Consider the following 27,135-nt stretch of genomic DNA (forward strand, 5'->3'; position numbering starts at 1 on the left):
TAATACCTGGACATTTAAAATAAAAAAATATTCACATAAAAACAAGTTGAATACAGCAACGTAAAAATGTACAGAGCAAAAAGGTTAAAATAGTTGTTTTTTTTTTTTAAATATAAAAGCCCATAATATATTAGTGGACCACATTATGTTGTAAACATAAAGGAAGTGCAGGTTTCTCATTCAACACCTTTTTTAGTGTAATCATTTCTTAGGACACATGAATTCCTTAAATCATCAGGTGTGAGTGCTTTTTTCTTTTGAGTAAAAACAAAAGTTGTTTGCGATTACCAATAAATAAACATTATCCTGGGGAGTGAATGTTCAGGAGGTTGTGTGTGTGTGTGTGTGTGTGTGTGTGTGTGTGAGAAAAATAGTTTCAATCAACAGCCAAAGTGACACATTATGCACTAATGCATGAAAATTCACTTAATCATTGAATTTTCACAGCTTTGTTTTGCATTTGTCCGTATTGTCATTCCAAGAGAAACTAAAAAATATTTGCAAATGGAATCGTAAAGTAAGGAAGCGATAGTTTGACCCAGATATAACGTTAGGTGATCGTACGTAGACTATCAATATCCCAGTGTACTGTATCATGGACATCTACATAGCTTAAGAGTACTAGAGATTACAATATTAATACCTATGCATAAGGTTTATAAAGTACGGCTACTACATGTACACACTGATTTCATCTGAGCAAACCTTAATATTAGTGTCCTGTTCCCTCTTAGCAGGACAGAATCTAGTGATTGTTATAATAAAAGTCTTTCACATCTGGTAAAATACATCGCTAAGAGCAGTTTTTGGTCACATTCATTCAACTATCATACACATACACCCACCTTCATTGTCCTCTAAAACTCAGAGACTGACGACTGATAATCATGTTTCCCTTTTTAAAAAGTCTGTGTGTGTGAAATCTCAGCCAGAAAGCGAGATCTCATAGTCACTTGTTGACAGCAGGGGGCGGCCGACTGTCTGCACATTCTTGGCGTTAGTTATACAAGCCGCGACCTCCACTGGCTTCTCAAAATAATGCACCAGGGCCTGCTCGGTGAGCACAGAGGCCAGGAACTGCTCAAACGTGATGGTCCAGTCTTTATCAATGCTCGTGCTGTGAGGCAGCCCTCTGTCGTGGGGTCCGCCGCCGCCATGAGGCCGGTTACTTCTCTCACCACTGGAGCCGTCGTCGCTGCGAACCAGCACAGTGTCGTCTGCAATGTCCTCGCACTGCAGCTTCTCGTCCAGCTCGTGGGAGCCAGCGCTGAGCACCGAGTAAGACGACATTGAAGTGTCATCTTTGGTTTCATCATCCGAGATAAGCATGGCAGATGAAGTGCCTGTGTCTTTGGGAGACGAGTCCTCCAGCCTGATGTCTTGCATAGACGGCAGTTGCTCGCTCCCTTCGTCCCCCTTCTCCTCCTCACAGGGGCTGGGCTTGTTCTCCAAACCTGTAAGGGCAAAGCCGTCCCCCTGGCCCCGCTGCTGGAACATGCCATCCAGCACGGCCTCCGGGCTGCTTTTGGGATCTGTGGCGTCTCTCGTGCACATGCCCGGCCCCGGCCCCGATTCACCCTCCATGTTGTGGTCCTTCCTGCCAGAGGAGGAGAAGAGCTTTCCCACCTCTCCCATTTCTAGCAGCAGACTGGTGACTGTCGCTGTGGCGTGATAGAGCTCCTGTTCTGCAACATCTTCACTGAACATGCTGTAGAGCGTCTTGCAAAGCTCAATAAACTGACTCTGGAGGAAATAACACAGTTCAGGGGTCAGTTATAGCCCACCCTACTACTTAGCTTCTTATGCACATACTGTGTATGACAACAGATACAGAGAGTCTTACCTGATTCAGCTTGGGGAGGTCTTTTGTGTTTTCTAGTTTAGATTTTGTCTCCTGGTTCCACAGTTTCAGGTAATGGCGATATTCAGGAGTGTTGAGTTTCTTCACTGTAAGATGTACAAATAATGTGTTATTAACTCTTACTATATTTTGTTTTTTAAAAGCATGTGGGTGCTATTAATATCTGCTTGTTTCTGTATTGCGATTAAAGACTACGATATGTGCAGAGCTGAACCTAATTTGTGTTGCTGATAGATAGATAGATTTATTTTTATTTATTATTTTTAAAATCACCCATATGTTGACCCAATAACATTGTGTGTGAATATAAGAGTTTTTATTGGCTGCTAATTGAGACTAAAAGGTTGTTATTTGAATGAGACTAAATGCTCATTTTAGATAAATGGGACTTTGTAGTGCGTCGTATTAGATCTATACATTCAGGCTTTTATATTACTTTTGCTCTATGCTGCTTACCTCTTTCAGTCTTAAATGTAACTCTGACAAAGCCATCATCCCTCTCACTTCTGCACTTTGAGTCGTGACCTGAAGAGAAAAGATCAAACATTAACCTTTCTTCAATTGAAGAATAGTAGGATTATTAAATTCCAATAGCTAGACTGAACTTTTAGCGCCCATCTTTTAGCAGCATCCTCTATATTTTGAAGACAAGCATATTACATCAAACATATACTGTATTTTCTTGCTTCCAAGCTACATACTGCCTCTACTTCTCTACACCCAGGACAAAGGGTGTAGTGGAACAGTATAACATCAGTGACTTCTGAAAGTTTAGTTGTCCAAACATCAGCTTTCCTATCAGCAAAAGGTGTTTGAGGCAGTTTCTCTCCCTTCTGCGTATTCAACTCAGGATACAGCTGCGGGAGTGTGCCAGCAAAATTTAACTTGTGAATACATTTGTTTTCGTGCCCGTCACTGTCAGTGTGCACAATGCCGGCATGCGATGTCTGCGGTTTCAAGGTTAATACAACGACACTTTCCACAGCAAATCAAGACATTCCCATAATAACCACAAAAACAGATTCCACTCATGCAAATATCATGAATCTCAAGTCCTTTATCTTATAACTAGCAACATCGTCAGGAATAACGGCACAACAAATGACTCGGGGGGGGGGAAGCTCTTCTGCTAATAATTTCTCACCCTTTTTTACTTGCTTTTTGAATTGTTCGATACGTGTATGTACTGGATCTTTGCTATGCATCAGATGTAAAGATGGCGCCGCAGAAGGGTGACATTGTGTGTTGGTGCGCTCTGTTTTGCTTTTTGTTTTAACTTGGCTTCTTGCGATGGTACCCGTATCTCATTCACCAGTGAAGAGCTCGTGAACTTCAGGGGAACACCACCGTCGGACTTATTTCCCACTTTTCTTCTCCCTTCACTGGAAATTTTGGACATTCTGGTCAAAGGTGTGCTCACCAGTTTGCGTCATTCATTCTGGTCGGTGTTTACATCTCACCGCAGGCCAACGTGCAGGACGCACAGCGCATGCTCGCTGTCCAGATACTGTGCGTGGAGCGGACCAACCCGGACTCCCTAGTTATTGTCCTTGGTGACTTTAATAAAGGGAGCCTCACTCATGAACTCCCTAAATATAGACAGCATATTAAATGCCTGACCAGAGAGGAGAACATTCTGGATCACTGTTACACCACAGTCAGGGATGCTTATCACACCGTCCCCCGTGCTGCACTTGGACACTCTGACCACGTCATGGTTCACCTGATCCCCACCTACAGGCAGAAACTAAAGCTCTGCAAACCTGTAGTGAGGACATCAAGGAAGTGGACCAGTGAGGCTGTGGAGGATCTCCAGTCGTGTTTGGATTCTACTGACTGGGATGTGTTCAGGACTGCTACCAACAGTCTGGATGAGTACACAGAGGCTGTGACGTCATACATCAGCTTCTGTGAGGACTGCTGTGTTCCATCAAACACCAGGGTGAGTTACAACAATGACAAACCCTGGTTCACAGCCAAACTCAGAAGGTTAAGGCTGACTAAGGAAGAGGCGTTCAGGAGTGGGGACAAAGACAGATTTAAAGAGTCAAAGTACAAGTTTAGCAAGGCAGTGAAGGAGACTAAACGACGGTACTCTGAGAAGCTCCAACGCCAGTTCTCAGCTAACGACTCTGCGACTGTCTGGAAAGGACTTAGGCGGATCATCAGCTATAAGCCTAAAACCCCCCACTCCTCCTTCAATGACCGACACCTAGCCAACGACCTGAACGAGTTCTACGGTCGATTTGAAAGACAAAAAAGGACAGTCCTGACACCATCCCCTCCCTACAGCTACAGCCACTGTGCATCACCTCCACCTCCCCCACCTCAACAGGGTCCTGGGCCCCCCCACCAATGCCCTCCTTAAAAAGGTGGAGTTCCCTCGTCAAGAAAGCACAACAGAGGATGTGCTTCCTGCGGCAGCTGAAGAAATTCAACCTGCCAAAGACAATGATGGTGCACTTCTACGCAGCCATCATTGAGTCCATCCTCACATCCTCCATCACCATCTGGTACGCTGCTGCCACTGCCAAGGACAAGGGCAGACTGCAGCGTGTCATTCTGTCTGCAGAGAAGGTGATTGGCTGCAATCTGCCGCCGCTCCAGGACCTATACGCCACCAGGACTCTGAAGCGTGCTGGTAGGATTGTGGCCGATCCCTCCCACCCCGGACACAAACTCTTTGAGACACTCCCCTCTGGCAGGAGGCTGAGGTCCATCAGTAGCAAAACCTCACGTCACATGAACAGCTTTTTCCCCTCTGACCTGACTCTCCACCCCTGGCTCTTCATGCCACTGTTCTCTCTCTGCTGTAATGCTCTTTGCTCTTTATTTTTTTTATTTTATTATTTGTATTTATTTATTTATTTTACTTTTTCTTTATTTAATTTAATGTAATACATACTGTGTACATATACTTATATTGTTTATACATATACTTATATTGTTTAATATTCCATCTAGAGAATGTGTGACGTCATTTCATAATTCATCTGTAATCTCAGATTTTTTTATTTTATCTTGAGTTTATAATGTTGGAGGGTGGTGTTGTGGTCGGGGTAAGGTGGTTAAGAAATGTCACCATGGCAGGAAGGGGGTTGGGAAAAAGTGGGCCCCCAGTATGGTGTGGGGACATGTTATATTGATATATGGTTATATTAAATCCTTGTGCACATGCATAATGTGCTTATAGGTAAGGATGTAATCAAAGCAACACAAATTTGAGCACAAAGTTGATCTTAGGTTCTTACCGATGGACGTTCCTGGAGTGATGTCTTCAAAGAAATACTGAGTGGCCTCAAAGGCAGAGTCAGGCTCTTCCGGAGTGTTTTCTGGGAGGAAAATTTAAATTGGCTTGTGAAAACATTCTGTCAACCTTTTTTGTAATACGTTTAGTTTTTATCCCAAATTTTCAAATTAGAAACATAAAGCCACCCAAGTATTCATTAAGTTGACGACTGAATTTTAAAATACAGTGAGTACTTTAAAAAGTTCTCTTTCCGGTCAGTTATCTCATTAAAGCATGCTGACAAAAGTAACGGTATGAAAGAGATTTGCCCAGTGAAGTGAGACAAAGAGTTCAACATTTTCCACTGAGCCACCTCTTTTCTGTACAGCTAATAATCCTGCTTCACTAAAAAATGAAATATTTTCCGCTGTGTCCTAAAGACTTCCGATAACACTGAACTGCATGCACGCACACTCACCAGGTATGACATGCATCTTGTAGAGGAGCTTCAGCTTCTCAGTGAGGTCACCGTGACACAGGACACCTAAAAACACACCAACAAGCTTTAGAGATCGGACACATCTGAACTGCTTCCAGATGTGAATCCCCACCTTGGATGCAATTATAACCTTACCTAAGAATCATGACAGCGTGAAGCATCAATTTGACAACTGAGCCGCTATGTTACAAACCATTACTTTCAAAGAATATTTACAAGGACCTACGCACAACCTCACTCTACTTACCCAGGCCACTGATGAACTCCCGAAAATTGATGAGGGCATCTCCGTTTTGGTCAAGGAGACGGAAGAGGCGCAAAGCCAGGGGGTCTGAGTGGGCTCCGTTGGCCCAGGGGAACAGCAGGTTGAACAGGCCTTTGAACTGCTCCATGTCGATGCGGTACTGCTCCAGGTAGGGCAGGCTGGGGTCGTGGCGCTCTGTGGGGTTGCTGCTGCCGCCCCAGTAACAGCTGGTCAGGTGCTCCGCCTGAAGAGAGGAAAAGAGGGGGCAGAACTGTAAAATATAATATGCAAGTCAATATAATTTAAATGGAAGAAAAAACAACTGTATGTTTTGCTGAGTTTGAAGAGGCTAATTATAGATAAATGTGGCTAATAAACAATAACCATAGGCATAGTTGCATTCTGTCATGTTTGAGAAATACAACGCATACTTTGACAGTATGTTTGGAAAACACATTCACTCTTGAATCTAAATCATTATGAACACGGTCATTAATAAAGTGGAAAATTAATCTTCAGCATGTGTTTATATACAGACCAAAAAAAGCTTATGCTAGAGGAGTAAGATAGTTGGAGCAATAATGTCAAGATTCCCAGGCTATCATTCATTTTCTCTGCAGAGAACCTTTAGCATGGTGGCAAAACAGTAAGTGGGAGCTGGAGGTACACAAAGCTGTAACTCACCTTGAAGAGCACATAGAGCTCCTCCAGCTCGTCAATACTGAAGGCAGTCTCTGTTACAATAGTCCTGACCTGAAATATATTATGATACAATTACATTAAGTAATAATAGAAGAAAGAGAATAATGTCAAGCGTGAAAAGAGAGCACAGGATCTTATAATGAGAAGAATGTCGTTTATTGGGTTTCAAAGATCAAATCTAAATTTGAGGAGACTTTTTAAATTGTTCCATGTTGCCTGATTACTGTTGTGCTAACTGCAGGACAGGGTTGAGTAAGAACATTATAGTTAAAACAGAGTGTACTTGTCCACTTTCACAAGCACGTGTCTAATTCCAGTGTTAATAAGGGTAAGTCAGTGGGTCCTTACCACGTTGCGTTTAGTTGTATCTTCAATGGTTTGGATGACTCTCAGTCTCTGTTTGAAACGCATCTGTTCAATCACATCTGCACGGATTGAACCAAATTTCTGACACAAAAGGAGGACAATCGGAGAGATATATAGTGTCAATTCAGCTGGAAGAAGTGCGGCTGGAGACAGTTGCGTGATTGTGAGGAAACAGCTGGGCTTTTCAGTGAGATCCTGTTAAAGTTATTCTAAATTTAAGTTTAAATCATTTGAACAGTGTTTTATTGAAAGCTGTAACATTACAGCTCCCTTTAGAAAGAAAATGCACATCGAGAGCAAACACAGAGGAGGACACCGGTTTACACCCGCTCATCATCATCCAGGTTGAATACCTCGTAGGAGCTGCGGACCAGTTTGAAGATGTCGACCTCTGGATGCGGTTCTCCATTGTCTGTCAGTAAGGAGTGCAGGTGGGGGATGGGGGGGAGGGTGCTGTCCTTATTGGTCACACTGTCCAAGTATCTACAAAACAAGTGATTTACCAAAATTATCAAAAGATCTTTCAGGCTTGTGGGATAAAAATGTCTGTTAAAATAGTTTTTAGGATTTTAGACAGTGGTGGAAAAAGTATCCAGATCCTTTACGTAAGAAAAAGTACTAATACCACGCTGTAAAAAAAATACCCTGTTAAAAGTTAAAGTCCTGCACTGAAATTTTTACTTAAGCAAAAGTATATAAGTATCATCAGGAAAATATACTTAAAGTATTAACAGTAACTTTTAAAAAGGTGCAGTAAGCGATGCTGCGCAAAGATTGTTGATATTTGAACTCACCTGCCAAACAAAAACACCCCCTTCAGAGGCTCCGCCCCCCAGATTCATGGACAGATAACTACTGGCCGACTGGCACATTCACATGTTGCCTCCCCCCACCACCATCAACTGTTGCCGCCGGTTGCCGATTGGCTATAATAGTGTTTTGTGGTTCGTGCACTACTTTCTTTCTGTTGGTTTGTTTTCTATTTACACAGCCAGGGCTGTGTATTAACACCAGCACATATAAAGTAGAAAGCTAGGTGACCTGAGGAGACATTACCTGAAATTGACAAAAAAGTGTATTGGACACTTACTTACTATACCTTTAACTCAATGCAGACAAATCCTCACATTTTAGAAACTGGAAATGATCAAAACAGTTCTTTCAATCAACTAAAGTGTAATCATCTAATCATTTCAGCTGGACTTGTAGGCCGTTATATTGATGGGTAGTTTAACTTATAATAAAACATATTTTATAAACTACATGCGTTATGTGTGCAAAAACCTTAATTTGTAAAGTAACTAAAGCTGTCAGATTAATGTAGTGGAGTAAAAAGTACAATATTTCTCTAGAAGTATAAAGTGGCGTGAAAAGAAAAGACTTGAGTAAAGTACCTCAAATTTGTACTTAAGTACGGTACTTGAGTAAATGTACTTTGTTACATTCCACCACTGATTTTAGAGGAGGGAAGAGTGAAGAATTAAGGATATAGTATTGTCTCTTTTGCCTCTCCTTACCTGCCCAGTACGGTCATGGCCTCGCCGTCATCCTTGCAGCCCAGCAGCTGGTGGATGTTGGCGTGCAGCACGGAGAGCGCCAGCTGAAAGATGACCTTGATGCCGTCGTAGAAGAAGCAGTCCACCACCACCACGGCGCTCTCGAACGGCATGACCGACAGGAAGAGGGTGAGGAACCAGGAGAGCGAGATAGTCGAGATGACCCCGAGGTCCTGCATGCAGTCGTACAACTGAGGAATGTACTCACGGGCGAGCTCCTCAAACACCCCCTGATCCACTAGGGCCCCTGGGGAAGAAATAGGATGTTAAACAAATAACATAGAAAACTAATAACAATAGAAAACTGTCAAATCAAACACCCTAAAATACAGAAGCACATGCACATACTGACCTACAACCCTAGTGTTGTAGTAGTCAGGCAGCATCCTCTCACAGAGCGCCACAAGCAGCCAAAAAGCCTCCTCTTCTTTGGCGTAGAGCAGCAACACAGAGGTCACAATATTCATAGCCTTTGGTGTCGAGGGAGAAGAGAGGAGAATTTCAAGTATTGTCAAGGCCTCCAAGGTTTCTGGCAGTTCATGTCAAAATCGAGGGGAGTGCGTGTACCTGACAGTATCCAATGTTGGGGTTTCTGAATGCGTAGGCTGTAAGGACCCTGCGGAGGGCAGCGATGCCCATCTCATTCTGAAAGGCCGGGTGCTCAGGGAGAGAGCGGTGCAGGTCCCTCTCTATCTCCTCTGTTGCCAGGTTGTATTTGCCCATCGACTTCTCCACCAGGTCTTCGTAGTATCCAGGATGGGTGGCCATCTCGTTGACTGTCCCTATGAAAAAACACATAAGGTCAAACGTCCTCAAAGATAACCACAAGAGCTATGGTAACAGTCTTTGTGATGGGGTTGATTACATGCAAAGCTGTCATTAAATAGTTAAATCCTATAAGATAAGATCAGGCAAGGGGAAATGTAAGTGCCACAGCAGCGAAGCACACAAAGATTTGCAGTAACTTTGAAGATTTGCAATCGAAGAATGCAAAGGAGTTGTAATTTCACTAAAAGTACCCATGTTGTCACTTGTTAAAGTACATTTTTTCTTCATTTTTTAATTCATTCACAGATGTCTTCTTTATGTCAAACCCTTAGTCTGTAACTGCATTTGCACAAGTAAAAAACAATAACACATCATACATTAATGGATAAAGAAAGGATTGTGCTGGTGAGAAAACATTTATGAAGACATTTCACCAGAAAACAAATGGAAACAACTGAGGTAACTATTCTTTATAAACACAATAAGCATAGAAGGAGATCTCTGCTTCTACAGTAAACTACATAACCAATCATGGTAAACACCAAACCATAAACTGATTTTTATCACAGTTTCAGTTACATATTTCGGTTACTTATCAATGTGCACATCACACTCTTGCACCCTGCCTATTGTCAGCAGCCAACTACAAGAAGAAATAGACTCCATTAGCTCTGTCAAAACACAACTTTACAATCCTTATTGTCACATCAAGGTTGTCTTATTTTGATATCTTTGTATTAAACCAAGCATCCTCTGATTTTAAGAGAGCATTGGAACCATAAAGTTGGAATTTTAATGAGTAAAAAAATTTGTAAATTATGTAAATGCTAAATGGCTGAGGGAAAATTAAGTAAACGTGCACTGTAACACCAGTGGTACTGGTAATTACATGCCTTAGAGACCTGTTGCGCTGGTTAACTGTACTTGACTTTAGTTAAGTCAATAACTTTCCAGTGAAACATGGGAGAAAATCTATTTATTTATTTATTTATTTTTTAATCTCCATGTTCTCCTCAGCACAGTTATCCACATACCTCAATGTGCCTATTAATCTCTCCAAACTGGTTTTTACACCCTTTTTTTTTTTTTTTTTTAAAGAACAGACACTAATCCAGTCAACCGCTGAATGTTTTAAATAAGCAGGGTAAATAGTTTTCTTGGTGCAGGTAGTAAGGGTGACTAAGATGAACACTATGCAGCTATGACGACGGCCAAGTGATCCATAAGCTGCTGCATGACTGTGCCTATACACAGGGAAGTGTGGTGTGGATAGTCACTAGCTACAGGTCCTCTGTAGAGACTGCAGGTAATGGAAAGCTTTCATTTAGCAGCACCATGTTTTGTGGTAAAGTTTTAAATGTTGTGTTCAAGTACTCATGGAAAATAGCATATGCTTGTGTATGAGTGGTTTTACAAAAATCAAGTGAGATTTTTTTTTTTTTTTTTTACTTCAAGCCCATTTACTCCAAATAATGAAAAACATAACTTATTTCGTGTCAGCAGGATTATTATTGAATTCTCTTTTCATGTGTCAGTGCATGACCAGGTTACCTTCCTCTGAGTATATACACAGTAGTGGTATTATTGTACACAAAAATGTAACCCGATACAAACTGAATACAACATTTTAAAATCAACCAATTTAAAGTGTTTATAGTCAGCAGACAATAAAATCGGAAAACACGTTTTTAGTCGTAGCCCCCAAGTGTATTCTTTTGTGCTTATACGCGCTGTACATTCGAATATATTTGATATTCAGTATTAAAACATATTGCAAATATATTGCTAATTTTTCGCTTTTTCTTGTGAAATACTGTCAACTCTAAAAATCTTTCAAAAGAAACAATCAGTTTTCAGTTGAGTGGCTAAAAAGTGGAAAAGCATTTCTCATTTTAAGTAAATTATTTAGCTCTTATCCAAATCTTGCCTCAGGTACCGCCTAGGCTAGAGCTGGCACTGAATGTTTGAAAAACAATTTCAGTCTTGAATAATCTGAATGGTTATGAACATTGTGTCATAAATAATTAAATTAATAGTTAAATTAATCTTTACCATGTGTTTATACAGGCTGCAACACCTTTTGTTGTGGCAGTAGTATTCAGGTCCTACACTGGCTATTCCATGTTTTATCTTGTTCTTACATTGTGCATTTGTCAACAGGGTGTCTGTGGATCAACTACACCCGCGCAAAATATGTATCATGTGATGTTATGATCAAGTGTGAGCACGTAGTATGCCGGGCGTGGTCTCATTAGGTGCAGTGTAAGACAGTTCCATATGCACAGTGTGTGTTTACAGCATTTCAGGCCTCCCTGAACATTTGCTCACCAGAGAAAAGCAGCCAGAGCTCTCCTCTCATGCTCTCAGGAATGCCCTTGAGGACCAGCTCCTTCGTCTTCTCAGTGCGGTACATACACACTCCCTGGCCGTACTCGGCAAAGTGGTTCTTCCACGCCTGCTCCTTTAGGAACTCCTTCGCCTTAGCAAAGACGGAAAAGTATTTCATGGAGATGCAGCAGCTCAAGTGCAATTACCGCAATCTTTTTTCTGTCAGATTTCTGCTTTAACTATTCCACACCAGTGGTTAGATTGATTTCTTGCACAATCCACAAAGCAAATACTGTAACATTCTATAATGCAGGGTCACAGTCCCATTGCATTGAGCTTAAAAACAGGTCTGGCTTTATTTATACATTGCAGGAAAAATAATCCAGCTAGGTGGCAGTTAGCAGCAATCCTCCATGCAGCTTTAATATCCATGTAGTGTAATGATGTGAAAATGGCTATTATGAAAAAGAAAGCAAAGAAATGACAAATGTATTAGCTTAGAATCCAAGACTACATATAAATAGCTTTTAACAGAAGCAGAATGGATCAAAGTATTATTAAACTAGGTTCAACTATGTGCCGTACCATGCTCGACAAGATTAAATGCTTTTAATTGTACTTGACAAAAGGTGCATTTAACTCACCAGTTTGGGATTAAACTCCTCAGGTGAGCGGCGGCGGTACATGGTCATGAGGGCTTGTGTGGCTGTTGGCACTCTGCTGTCATTCAGGTTGAACGTACGCTCGCCTTCTGAGCTCAAACTGTGCTGTGGGCTGCTGGAGAGCAGGGATCCATGCTGGGAGGAAACCTGGAGGGGACAGCCATCAGATTCAAGCTTTGGAGCTTTGAAATGGACACACCACAATTATTTACAGTATTTTATGGATTTTCTATTTACTCTAAGTAAACTAGGTATTTACGTAAGAAACAAAACAATTTGTTTTACCTCGTCATCTGAGCTGTTTAGGCTGCTGGTAAACTCCCTCTCTATGTGGATCTTGGAGCTGGTCTGCTGCAGAAAGTCAGAAATCCTCTGGACCAGGAAGTCTCGGTCCTTCAGGTTAGCAAACAGGAATGTCATACGATTCTTGGTACTGATGGAGAGCGGGCTGGGCAGCACGTTGGAGCTGTCTGCCTTCTCCACGATGGTCACCTGGAGGAACGACGGGGAACAAATATAATCTCAGTTAACACAAAGTTTCCTAGCAACTGATTTACACCTTTACCTGCTGAGACATCCCGTACATTTCAAAGGTGTAACGCAATTTAGTAAATGACTAGCGTTAAATGGAAAAATAGTATTAACTTTGTGTACTTTTATTTACAGTACCAACCCTCTACCAGACATTATCAGACACATTCACATGTTAGCGGTTAACTTCAGCTTATGCTCATGACTGCTGTTTAGATAGATACAGTTTCCAGTTACAGTGTTGTAATTTTTTATTGGCAAAAGCAACCAGATGGAGACAAACAACTCGCCTCTCGTAGCGGGATAATGAGGCTGCACAGCGTCTCCTCCTTGCTGGTGAAGCAGATGTAGTTGGTGGAAACAAACATCTGTCCCAGGATGTGCATCTTGTTAAAGGGGGTCCACAGGGTGCAGTCTGTGTGTCCGTCCAGTTTTTCATCTTTGGGCAGACGGAAGAGCGCCCGGTAACGCTCACTCTTCGCTCTTGCATCCAAATCCCTATAGGATGGAAAATATCATGTTAGATGACACATTTTTGTAAATATATAATGTAAATTAACAGCTTGGTTTGATATAATCATAGTTATGCAAGGCAAAAAAAAGGTGATACACCAAAGATACTTCTACACAAATAATACTTGTAAAGTATACCCAGTTAAATTTATAGTCGAGTGGATAGTTTCATTTCCTAAAGTTACACAATTTGGACACAGACAATGAAGTGTCTGTGCAGATGCAGTGAAGTGTTATGCAACAATCATATAACCCCAGACTGCAGTATAACCAAGTCATGCTTATGTAAAATGTTTTGATTGAGCAAAAATTGGATCTTGAGGCCATTCTTTAGGGCTTGCAGAGGCCAATTACTAGAGTTCAATAACACACATTTATTTCCCCAACAAGATTCAAGATACTTTATTGTCATTGTATGGACATAATGAAATTACATTGGTGGCAATCAGTGCAGCAGCAGTAGTAAATAAAAAGAAAAAAAAAAAAAACAATTAAAAAAAAAATGCTTTGCACATACGGAACTATGCAGAGTGCTTTACATTGGTGGCAATCAGTGCAGTACATAAAAAAAAAAAAAATTTAAAAAAACAACACACATACAATATAAAAAAGGCATTGCACATAGTGCCCATATGGGCCTATGCTGAGTTGTTTCAGTTTGTGACAGTAGTCCTTAGCAGCTACAGATTGTCTGTGTATTTGTGGGCATGGAGAGGGGAGGGGAGGAGGGGTGATGGTTTGCAACACATGCATGTCTTGCTTTTGCAGTTAAACTGTGAAACCTAAACTAGCAACACCATTTTAGACTTTCATCCTCGGCTGTTAAGTGTCTGGGTAACCAACTGCTCTGCCAACCACATGTTCAATCAACTGCATGTCATAAACAGGCTTAAATGGCATTAATTATTAATGAGCACAAGCATTTCCCGCTCCGCATCAGATCTTTCTCACCTCTTTAGTGCTGACACCTTCTTGGGTGACTTCTTCTTGAGCTTGGGCAGCGAGCGGTCCTGCTCGAAGCCTTTGTTGTCCAGAAGCTGACGCATGGCGATGTTGGCCAGCTGCTCCGCCAGCTTAAAGGTCTCGTTGATGTTGAGGAACACAGAGAAGACGTGCTCGTTCATGCGGGTGCTCACCTTGATCGCGTCGGGCAGCAAAAGGGTGGCGCTTTTCTCCAGCTGGGTGATATCTGCCCAACGCACCACCAGTTTGGCTGACAATTACAAAAAGAAATGATGGTAGAGACATCAGTATATATGGACACGATAAAACAAACAACAGACTAAGGTAGCTCTCAGGATATGGTGTGAGACTTACATGATGGTTCACCTTGAGAAGCATGCAAGCATACTAAAATTATGTTTGATATGTGGTTAAGATGTTGGTGTGTATCAACTTACTGCCATATAACTTGTGATAATAGTTTGGAGTCTCAAATATATAATATAGCCTTGAAAAAAAGAAATTTCTTCAGATATCTCCAGGTCAGAGATTCTTTTAATGGAGAAATAAAACATGTGGAGGGTAGTTGATGTAGTTAAATATTCAAAGACTACAAATTCCAAATCGAAACTCCAAAAATGATTTGACAGTTCATATCACAATAAATGGTCAACGAGATAGTTAAGGAAGATTGGAATAATATTTGTGTAAGTCAGACGAAGACAAGCTATTGTATATTTTGTGACTCCAAGCCACCCCACCCATTTTGCTTAAAAGACATTGACAAAGTAAAGTTGGGTCTATATCCAACCTTCTTTTCCTAGTAAGTAGGAGTAGAAGCAGAGGTGGTTGATGCTGAGGTAGAGCCATCCCTGTCGTGGCACCTTGCCCTTCCAGAAGCTGCAGGAGTAATAGTTGACCAGCTTTTCCTCCTCCGGCATACCAAACAGTTTACGAAACTTGGTGCTGGCCTCCTTGAACTTGTCCGTGTCATCATCCTCTTTGACGTCGTGGTTCTTGTTGTACTCCGCAATGATGCCCTGAGGCGAGATGGACAGAGACAGACAGACTAAATGAGATGGGACATGAAACATGGATTTTAAAGTGAGGAGCAGCAGCTGTCTATGACTGAGGTTTTCAAATTTACAATTCCACATTGTTGTATGCATAGAGCATGGGCTACTACGGTTATCCGTCCCTGTTTGTACTTATATATGAAACATTTTGTTTTGCTGCCCATCTTGACAAGTGGCCATCTCTACACTTCTTTCTCTGATTCTCTTCAAAATCAAAAAAGACAGCACCACAGTCTCATAAACTGGCTGGAGAATGTTGAGGCACACCTGAGACTGAAGCAGAGAGAGAGGGGGAATGACAGGCAGCAAAGGGCCACAGGTCAGAGTTGAACCCGCAGCCACTGCGACAAGGACTGAGCCTTTGTAAATGTGGTGCATGATCTACCAGGTAAGCTATCCAGATGGCCCTATACATTTTTTTTTTTTGACCACCTGTAAATGCTCTACACTGAATGTGTGACAAAAACAAAAACACAATGTCCGTCACTTCCATCTATAATGAACAACAATCACCTCACTATTTCACGGAGGACACCTTTGAATTTAAAGTCCAAACATCAAACTACATGTTTTATGGAACAGCAGTTACCTGGACTTTTCCTTTGACAAAGGTGGTAATGTCATTCTCATTCTCAAAGATGGAGAGAGTCTGCAGCAGGTTATGTTCCAGCCACTCCCAGTGCTCGGTGATCTCTTTGCGGGAGGTTCCTGCAGAGGAGTGAAGAGGGAGGGTCAGTGCACTCAGCCACTCTGTTCACAGGAGGAACATGATGGTGTAATGTTCCAGAATTAACTGGCATTATAGTCATGATCTAGTACTGGGCCACACATGAATTTACGGGAAATTACTATTGTATTCTTAAACAGTTAGGTGGGAGATCCTGGAGGTAGATAACTGGAGGATGGGCTAATGATGGCAAAATCATCAGCGCAAGTCAAATTTCTAGAGCCAAGAGTAAAATAAAATGCATATCATACATGTCCACAGTAACACTATAATTACCATTTTGTTACTGTTATCGGTGAGGTCAAAACTGATGTTTTTTGGCTGCACGAGAAACAGTTTGCAGTAATGGCTGCCACTGTGGACCATTATCCCTCAGCACTGCTGCAAACAGCCCTTCAGTGAGTGCACATTCACTAAATTAGCAACGTCTGCCAGACTGCTCCACTCTCCTATCCCTGGGCGGAGGATTTAAGAACTGAGAGGGAGGGGAGGTGGGGAGCCATTGCCATTTCAAAGTCAGGCTAGTCTTCTGTAGGCCTCCGTTTCAGATAGGGAGCACAAATAGTATTTCATATACACATTAAGTAAGGAACAGCTGAATTAAATACATGGTTGCAAATATACCCAAACAAAGTCATCTTTGCCAGTGTCTCAACAGTGTCCCATCTTCATTAAATTTGAAACTACAGCTAATTACAGCAGTTTCATCCTAACATCATAATCTTATAAAGCACCATCCTGATTTGTTATTATGCATTCCCACAATGTGTGGGTTGCATTTTTTTGCCTCTGAACGCCCACATATATGCACATTAAGCACAGCGGAGTTGGTTCAAGCATCTCAAATGTGATAATTTGTTGATTTCCGTTGTCTTTTCTGATAGTAAATACCTTTCAGGTTTTGGACTGTTGGTCAGAGAAAATAAGCAGTTTGAGTGTGTCAACTTACGACAGGAAATTGCTATTTTTCCACTTACATTTGATTAATTAAGAAACTAATCAGCAAACTAATTGATAATGAAAATAACTTAGTTGCTGCCCTGGTTTTGTGTTGGAAGTATCAAAGCTTTTCTGAAAATATAGCTGAGATAATTTCATATTCAAAGACAGTAAAAATGAAACTAATCAGTCTGGAGTGTGGCTGCTACTTTGCATGATTTACTGCTACACACCGTCTCTCACTGGAGATAAGTAAATCTTTGCATACACAGAATATGCAGATTACATTGTTGTGAGACACCAGCAGATGACATGAAATTATAATGAAACCTCATCCAGTAATTAGCAGAAAAAAAAAAAACATCCACTCATATTTGAGCATCGATTCCTGCACCCGATCCTGTAATCCTGCCCTTCAAAACCACCGGGGCATGATGTAATGCTTGGCATTCAGCAGCTAGCATGTGAAAAGGCAGGATGTTGGAGCATTATGTGTTGTGTGATGGCTGGGGGAGGGATGTGCAGGGGGTGAAAACACAGAGGGGTCTATACTGGAGAAACATACCTGTATAACTAAAATGTGCAGGAAAAAAAAAAAAAAAAGCACCTGAAGTGGTGTAAATCAACAAACTGAATTCTCAAATGAGACTTGAGATAGTGGCTTGCTTTCCTTCTAATACATGTGTTCGAGCTAAAGAGTGAAAGTGCACATACCATGAGCAATGATCCAGTAAACTAAAGAGTCAGGAGTCTGGTAAAGGATCCTGTATGGGGCCATCCGAGCACTGGAGTCCAAGACGACGTCCAGGGTCCCAACCAGCAAACCTGTTAGAGCCCAAAATACTGTTACTTTTTGTGATTAACAATTTCCTTCTTTAAACATATAAAAAAATACAACTCGCAACATGATTCCCCCCCCCTTCTTCTTCACCACCCACCCAGACAAAAATCAAGAATCTGACGTAGATAAAAGACCATTCATCAAAAATAGATAAGCCATAAACCAAATAAACGTGTATAAATGACAACACCATAAGCCCATCAAACACGTCTCTCCCCATCACAAAGCTTCTTAGGAGCCCTCCAGAAAGCTCAGGCACTTTCCATTTTTTTTTATTATAGACATCCAATCTGGCAAACCGTTTATATGACATTAACACCGCCACCCTAGCCATCTCACAAGCCCACTCTTGGATTGATGACACCCCTTATTCTTCCATCCCCTTAAAATAACTTGTCTTGGGGCAACCTCTAGCTCACCCAATAAGAGCGTGCGCCCCATGTAGGCTGAGTCTTTTGCAGTGGCCAGGATTCGAGTCTGACCTATAGCCCTTTGCTGCGTGTCATCCCCCCCCCCCATCTCTCTCCCACCTTTCCCGTCTATCCACTGTCACTATCTGATAAAAAAAAAAGGAAAAAAAAAGCCCCAAAAAATAATCAAAGCTGGACCCAGCTTGTTGTGTGCTTATCTCTTCCGTTTAGGATTGACCCATCCCCCCAGAACAAATCATTTTGGGCTGAATGAAACCTGGGTCCCTGCAATCTGACATATGGTTATCATGTATCCCGGTCCAAAATTCCTAGACCTTATTACAGGACCACAGGACATGAACAAAATACTGTTATTAAAAGACTGAGAAACAAATACTTACTATGAAACACTTCAGAGGGCTATTTCACAAAACCAAGATAAGGGATTAAGCTGGGATTTATCAGTTATCCTGGCTCAATTTAGCCTTGACTTGGTTTCATAAAAGCAGAGGCACCCAAGTTACCACAACAGCCAGGATTTATTAATCCTGCTGCCTTTTCTGTTCACTCAGCAGTGGCGTTACCTTATTTTTATCAGCCTGCATTAAAATACAACAGGGGCATATTGCTGTTCAGTTAACTACTGTTATTTAAAGTTGTGAACATTTTTTTAAAATAAATTATTCATGTGACATTGTTCCTGTTATATTTCTGTATGAAGACTGCTGTTCATTTTGTTGTTAGAAGTTTGATGAATATATTATGACAGTTGTTAAAATAATTAGAAAAGGCTGATACAATTTCAAATGTGTTTTAAATGAAGTCTGTTACTAAGGGTAATATATAAAGTGCTGTACATGCAAGTCTGTTACTAAGGGTAATATATAAAGTGCTGTACATGCATTTCTATAGTGGACCAATGCACCTTGAATTATTTTATTTTTTATTTTTTTTTGTATTCTTTAACAATAAAGGATCATGTTTGTTCCGCTTCCATGTGCATTGTATTTGGCATTCTTAGCACACAATGTGTTGTCCAGTAAACTGGCAATATAATTTGGGAGGATTGTACAATTTTAAGAACATATCCTAATTGTACAATCCTCCCAAATTATAGACTTAGTTCACTGAACCAATAACTATCTAGTGTTGTAGGCTACTGTACATTCATGTGACAACAGGGAGAGGACACCCCAATGGTTTTTGACCTTATAGTTTGCCTGGGGGAAATAACTGATAAATATCACTCTGTTACATTACTGTTTACAGTGTGCATGGAATTCAACACTTAATTATCTTTAGTTTCTAGATTTCAGAGTCAAATTTCTTCATTGTCTCTCTTTTCTATGTCCATATATACGAGAGAGCAAAGCATATAATATGTAAAGAAGGAAACTCGGCCTCTGTAAAAAACAGCATCTTAAAGACAGACAGAGACAGTTAGGAGGGCCCCAAGCTTTATATTACAGGGGCACTGCCCCCCCCCCCCCCCCCCCCTTTAGAAGCGCCATTGCACGTAATCCTGTTAATTGAAAGTGTTTAAGTATGTCGATGTTTTTGTTTTCTAACTCCCAACCAGTATACTATGGCGATTGGTATGTAGTATAGATTTGGGACACAGTGACAAATGTAAACAATGCAGGTGACACACACGCACACACACACACACACACACACACACTATGGGAGGAAGAAAATGCATTCTACACACTTCAAGGATTCAGACAATGCTTTTTGGTGAGAAACACTGAATGTAAACAAGAAAAACTTCACAGGATACCTTTAGCAACTTATTAACAGTTACATCATCAGACTTGGACTATTGTAAGAACCCTTTATTAATGACTTACTGACACTTCTATTTGCAGATGATTTACACATTGACTTGAAATTTAGAAACCTGCAGTTGGCTAATTTGCCATTGTGATACCATTTCCCGAGCTGTTGGTAGCTGTGAATATTCTTCTTGGTTCAGGAGTAGGTATGCGTTCAATTGCCATAAGAGACAGGTTATTTTTGTTCAGCAGCTCGTCAGGCCAAACACAGTATGAGTCACACAGAGTGAGGATGAGTGGGAGGAAGGGGAGAGAGGGAGAGAGAAGACAAGCGACAAAGCTGAAATGTTTTTTCAGAAACAAAACAAGTCTTAATAATAAAAGAATTACATCTGCATGGTTAAGACTCACTGACCCTCTATCATTCAAAGACCTTACAAACCTTCCTCTAATTGTCTCCCTTCTATCCTCCTCATGTCCATTCTTCTCTGCCTTCCTCCACATATCTTACATTATAAGTCCTCATCAGTCCCTCTCACCATTTTGTCCCGATGAACATTCAAGAAAAGCACCAATAAAGCAACTTGGGCTTCAATAAATACCTGGTAGACCATGGCGTATCTTAAACTGATGAACTAGATGGTGAATGTCATGCCAAATGTCATGTTTTGAGCACTGTCATTAGAACTACTACGCATACACAAAAGTAGTTTTTCCACTTGTATTTGTAACCACTTAAGCGTTTCCCCCAGGGCTGAAGAAGTCAATCAGCTAAAGTGGAGTCTGACACTGAAACTAATGAGCTTATTCAGTCTTACACTTTGGTTTAGTCCCTTTGTGAGAAACAAACAACGGTTGTGAGTGTGAAGACAACTCTCTCTTTGACAAAAGAGGATCACGGGGAAAACAAACAGTCATATAATCAAAAGGTTCAAGTTCAACAATTACTCACACGTTGACCTCAGAAAGCTTTTACAGTTTTTCTCAATTGCTAAAACACTAAAACCCACTGGCTGAACACAGTTATCAGTTGCCTGAACTCATTTAGCGAATTGTCCAGTACCTTAAACCATTTCACATGGTAAAACACAATTTGCAGATCTCACTTAGACTTTTCAGCAAAACTCTAAACACATTCTGCACTCTAATGCATATGTCATCCATACTGGTAAACACAAGTGGCAACAACCAAATACAAATAGAGAACACATGTCATTGATTGAACACAACCACTCAAAATTGATTTCACTTGTTTCAAATGATGTGACAACCAATATAAGCCAATTCAGAGAGCAAACAAGTTGTTGAAGGTGGGAAGGAGAAAGTCTGAGAATAGATAGAAGAAACAATGTGAGAGGACGAGTGCATATGCGAGGTGTCAGGGCTAGATATGGCACACAAGAGGCTTCTTCCCCCGTTGTCTCAGGAGGGACAATATTGCTTGTGATGTCGACGAAGTGCTCTGGCCTGACCCAGGCCAAAGACAAGAAGAAGCACACTGATCACATGTTTACTCCTTTGATATTTGTCCCTTTTAGTATTGTATACTGTAATACAGTGCATTGTAGGCTGTATACTGTACAATGAACAAATTGTATGGCCCTGAACATTGTGCTGATCCTTTCAGGGTCATTATTATTTTTCTTAACATTATGAAATGATAATAATTACCGTATACTATATAATTTTCTGAGACGGTTATCATACCGTTGCAACCCTACTCTCAAAATACTTAAACAACAATTCCAAAGAGATACAGCAAATGTGAGTATCTACTGTAATCTTGTGGTTAAAAATTCATGAAAAGCAGCTAATTTGGACTTTGCTGTACAGCATGCAATGAATGGTTCAGCCTACGACATGCGAGTTGAGGTTTAACGCCGGAAATCTGGTCGTTACGCACAAAAAAGGAGACCACTGAAGGTTTGATACCACTTCACAGCCACCCCGTCACTCCTCCAGTAAGACTGATATAAGTGAAACCAAAACAGACAGAAAGACAGTGGTTTCTTAACCAGTGTGAATTGTACGTCAGTTGTTGTTTATTTACAACCGGAACCACAAACATCACATGCCTCTGCAGCATTAACTCATTACACATCCAAGTCCATGTGACCGTTTGTTCCATCTCACACATCTGCCTTACAGATATAATTTCCTTCTACACGCTATATGAGTGGGTGCACAAAACAAAGACAACACAAACCTGTGATGGTTGTATGATCTGTCTATGGAATGATGGAAGGGGGGGGAATGGTTTCTGGGTTAGGATGTTTGCATTGAGCACACAAAGGGAACACAATCTGCCTCAGACTTAAAATCAATACTGCTTCAGATAACAGAAACCAGAGACAAGCCTGAAGAATCATCATCATCATCATCACATGAAAGTCTCATTGCCTCCAAATATGCAATGATATGTATTGAATAGCCTCTCCACCTTTTCTACATCTAGATCTATATCAACATCAAACAAATCCTAAAGTTCAAAGTAACCATATGACCAACAAAAGGACGGGTCAGTATCTGTCTGTTGTCCATACTGACATCACACACCTCCAGTCAAACATACAGTAATTATTACCAGCAAGATCGTGTTATACAATGACTCAAATTATTGTAAAAATGTTATGCTTTAATTGTCAAGTTACATAACAACTGACACCATGGCCTGATTCTGAAGTTATTTACAGTCTGATGAATGCAGGTTTTGTTCCGTCTTATTCTCATTGCTTCCTCGCAGAACATACTGACTAATAATGGTCATGGCCACATATAGACAACAAAGAACACTTGGATGCAAGAAGTCCTTTTCAATGTCCCTCCAGCTCTGCACTGTCCCACAAAACACTGTGTCTGCAAACTCGGTTATTAGATAAGAATGCAAGTTAAAAGCTGGTAGTTTATCAGGTTGTGTGCGTCATCCTGCAAATGACATTAAACTGAGCAGTTAGTGTAGACCAGCTTTGTTAGGTCAAATTGTTTTTGTTTTTTAAATCGTTCCCTGTGGAGTTTTATTGTAAACAAACTAAGTCACAGATGTTCACATTCTTGTGTGTATCCTGGTCTAAGAAATGTGTTGAATGCATTTCCTTCTACATAAAACATCTGGAAAGATGACTTTTCTTAAAGTTTCACACCTGCATTGTTTACATTCATGTTTGCTAGCTTTCGATGTTGTACTTTTGCTGTGGCACTGTTGCATTTATTGGTGCATCACTGCCACCAGTTCATCAGTGGAGTAGTATAATGTGTATTGTGTTGCCTGCACACGAGAATAAACAAAACTGGGACCTACTCACCTATAGTAAAAACATCACTCCATTGCATTACTACTGTTCCAAATCTCCCACAGGTTACCTTGAAATCACAACTGACAATTACTCTCTGAAAGCATAATGGAACGAACACCATTAATATTAATAAAACAAAGAAAAGACTAGCAGCCTCCTTTTCTCAGGCTCTGGTGAGTTCTTGTTTTGGCAACACAAAGTGTGCTAAGTGGTGCTAGAGGATGATGTCATTGTTATGTTATGTAAATGCTGAGCTTGCTGACTTGTACTGTGTGCCAGTTGGCGCTTGGCGCCCAGACACACTGGCACTGCCCACAAGCACTTCTTCCAGGGAGAGAGTAAACCAATCAGCTGCACCAGGACGCAGCATTGCACAGATCCAGGCATAAATCTGCTGTTCCGTTTAACTTAACAGGGCTTGAGTTCCGATGTCAGAGCTGGCATAGGGCCGATGAGGTTTGGTGAAAAGAGGCAAATGTATATTTGCTTTGCTCCACCAAACCGCTGCTCTCTGATTTTCAAACATAATTTACCAGAGTGGCAACATTGTGAAACATCAGTACAGTAGCTGCATAAGCAGAGATGGACAGTTGCCGAATGTATGCAGTTCCTCCAGAGAAAAATGAGAAATAATTAACTCTTGTAAGGGTGAAGGATCTTTTGGGTTTTAAACATGGAGACAAAAAAAAAAAATGGATGGGTATCTGATTGCACATCCATGTTCCCCAAACAATCTGAGTCTGACAAGTTAAAGAGAGGATCTAAGAATTTTGGGTCGCCAAATGTCCTTCAACACTACATCAGTTTTATGTTAACTCCAGTTCTCATTTATCTGAACTAACCTTATAAAAGGAATCGTCGTTAAAGGAGCATTTGGAACCCTCAAATAGTAAAACTATTGGAGTTTCCCCTTTAACACCCAAAAGCTTAAAGGCTAATATAGAAGTTGAATGAATGAGTGCTCATTAAAGAAGGTCAAATATGTCAAAACGTAATACTTACTTTAAGCCTTTATTAGTTTGACTATGGTTGGTAAATATGACAATGTATACCTCGAGACAAGAATTTGCCATACTGTTCAAACCCCTGCATGCATGCTATCCCTTAAATATCTGTAGGTAGTTTTGGCCACCATTGCTTTCTACTAATAGTTTATTCAAAAGGTTTTTGCATCAATATGATGAAGTACCTTTATTTGTAATGTATCTTATTAACTAACTTAAATCTAACCTTTTGTGCGTAAAACTCACTATAGATTTTATCTACATCGCCCAGTCCTGAGTCAGTCCTCAGTGGCAGAGATTTTACTCTTATCATAGTAACTGGTGTTGAGGCTCATGAGCAGTGACACTGACAGAGTGAGAAAATCTCAGCAGGGAACAGAAACTGAGCTGATCAACACTGATTAATCAGTGACAGAGCCATCATTTTCACTTCAGGTTTGAATAAAAAAACACAAAAGAAAAGGCCTTTAAAATATTCATAATTTCCATTGCTATAAATTATGATGATATTTGGCTGCACATGTTAACATTAATGTACTTCATTACCAGCTGGGCAAGGGGGGGAACTTCGCTGGGACCATCAGGTTCACTGTGTGGCAATTGGTTTGTGATAACTTAATTTATTGTAAGTTTGTTTTGGAATATGGAAATATCACCTGACATCATATGGTCCTTGAAGTTGGTCCTGCTTTATCTCCTGATCTTAAAGCATTGGGCCAAAATGTAGCGTTACAACCTTCATAATTTAAACCAATATATACATTTTTTGTTCAAACAAATTACCACAGAGCATATATGGGGCAATCTCAGTTCATTGTAGTAAATTACATAGGGGGAGCATTGGGCGGTTTATAGGGGCCCAGCAGCTCATTTTTGCAGCCCAAGTTATCTATGGCTGTCTTAGATATAAATGTCAAAATCAGGACCCAAACAATGTCATCTATTAAGGTTTTCACATACCCAAATATGTATGATTATCTCAAAGATGTTAAACAGCATCTCTTCTATTAAATATGAGGAAGTGCCACACTTTGTGAAGAACTGCAACCAGACGGATTCAGGTTAAAGAGTGAACCAAATTTCAAAATTCAGAGAGAAAACAGGACAGTGGGCTGTTAACTGTAAACCTCCAACTGTCATCTCCATAACCTGTCTCCCTCCTCCTAATGCTCCTGCTGCTTCTTGACCCATTTTGGATAGAATAAGCAAGAGAGGAGGAGTGAGAGAAGGAAGAAGGGGAATGATTCAGCATGAACAAGCAAACAGACAAATAGATTCACTGTTAAGGCAGGCTCCACAGCTATTAGCAGCAGCACAAGAACTATTGTTTGCATTGTTGAAATTTAATTTTTCTTGCAGGAAGGGATAGTCTGCCACTTAACAAGATAGTGTGACCTAATTTCTGGAGTAGGTTTTATATGATCTGAGAGTAGATGTGCTGGACCTTGTCCCTTGATACTTGGTCAAAGGTGTATCCTTCATTAGACTAAAGCAGGCTGATAGTGTGAATAAATTAATCAGTAAAGAAAAGTACGCAGCTCCTCTTTGCCAACATACACAAAGGCCACCCATGACAGCTGATTGGTCATATGATCCTCCTCACATTATCCTGTCCATGCGTTTCCCATGTCAAACGTCAACACACTCCATCTGACATATTGTACTAAGGTAAAAAGGTATTTTATTGTCACATACATGTAGCGAAATGAATTCTCTGCATTTATCCCATCCCTCAAGGGCGCAGTGGGCAGCCATTTACATCGCCCGGAGACCAAGTCACTGACTACAGAGAACTACAGTAGGCCTACATACTGTCACTCAATGTCATCATCAATAACCTCTGAATTTAAATAAAACGTGTTTTTACTGATGAGCCATGACAGTTTAATAATAGGACTCACCCGCCAGACCTCCGCCTCCATCCCCGTGGCCCTTCCGTTTCTGGAGGATGAAATATGGATTTGCTCTCTCGGTGATCCATAATGCGCCCGCCAGTAACACATCTTCGGGACTGACCCACATAATTCTCCTGTTTTTCAAGGGAACATTGAACACAGAAGGCTGCTGACGGCGACTATCAAACCAGCAGGGTAAGGCTATTAAGTTATTAAAACACCGATGTAGGCCTGATATTCTCCTTCTCGATCCTTCAAAAATCTTCCACCGTTGGCTGTCCGTGCAGAAATTACGAGAAGTGTTGCTATAATTAAACCAGCCGGGCACGGGTCGTATCGGCCTTCAATATGGAAGTCCAACACCAAATTTCATGCACACAAACCTTCTCATGCAGCACCAGCCTATTGTGTGCAGCACAGGATCTTAAAGAAATTAATATCTTTGAGGTTTCGCAGGTAGCCTGGCTCGGTTTGTTGCCGCACAGCGCGGTGCTGGATCAGGCTTTGTTGTCCATACGCTTCGTGGCAGGTGCGATCCCGTCAGTGTCGAGGTTCGTTGATTAGCAGCGAAAGCCTCGTGATAGTCGGTCAAAATGAACAGTTAGCAGTCTATGTGCTCTCCTGCGCTGCGATACCTGTCCGTGTTGTGAAGCAGAAAGACGACACTTCAACAGTACACCCGACAGCAGTCTTCTTCTCCGCCTCCTTCTCTCTGCTGTACAGCTGCCGCTGCCGCACGCAAATTAAAGCGAGGCGGACTGGCCACCGTGCGACGTCAGCGTGCGGGAGGTGGAGGCACGTGAGGAAATAATGAATGAATTAGTTAAAACATTAAATTCAGGTTATAGACTACACATCTTTTATTCGAACATTCATCTCGACTTTTGTGTTAGTTTTTGCTGCCAACCAAAATATAATATGTATATATACCCTATATATTGTTCACAGTGTGGATTTGTTTACTTATAGACAAG

General features: G+C 41.0%; 1 protein-coding gene across 1 annotated transcript; it reads right to left on the reverse strand.

The window, feature by feature from the left end:
- Nucleotides 1-93: 93 nt before the first annotated feature.
- Nucleotides 94-26,898, reverse strand: tbc1d9 (TBC1 domain family, member 9 (with GRAM domain)). Its single transcript, XM_078262304.1, has 21 exons — nucleotides 26,168-26,898; nucleotides 17,658-17,768; nucleotides 15,867-15,985; nucleotides 15,013-15,241; nucleotides 14,211-14,472; nucleotides 13,037-13,244; nucleotides 12,501-12,707; nucleotides 12,198-12,362; nucleotides 11,554-11,704; nucleotides 9,025-9,239; nucleotides 8,810-8,927; nucleotides 8,419-8,704; nucleotides 7,255-7,384; nucleotides 6,884-6,982; nucleotides 6,518-6,586; nucleotides 5,837-6,077; nucleotides 5,569-5,634; nucleotides 5,113-5,193; nucleotides 2,318-2,386; nucleotides 1,844-1,947; nucleotides 94-1,743 (listed from the first exon to the last, which is right to left on the reverse strand). Exons 1-21 carry the CDS (start codon nucleotides 26,286-26,288, stop codon nucleotides 925-927), a joined length of 3,870 nt encoding a protein of 1,289 aa, XP_078118430.1. The 5' UTR covers nucleotides 26,289-26,898; the 3' UTR covers nucleotides 94-924.
- Nucleotides 26,899-27,135: the final 237 nt, after the last annotated feature.

This window comes from Sander vitreus, chromosome 2 (assembly GCF_031162955.1).
Source record: "Sander vitreus isolate 19-12246 chromosome 2, sanVit1, whole genome shotgun sequence".
Taxonomy (NCBI): Eukaryota; Metazoa; Chordata; class Actinopteri; order Perciformes; family Percidae; genus Sander; species Sander vitreus.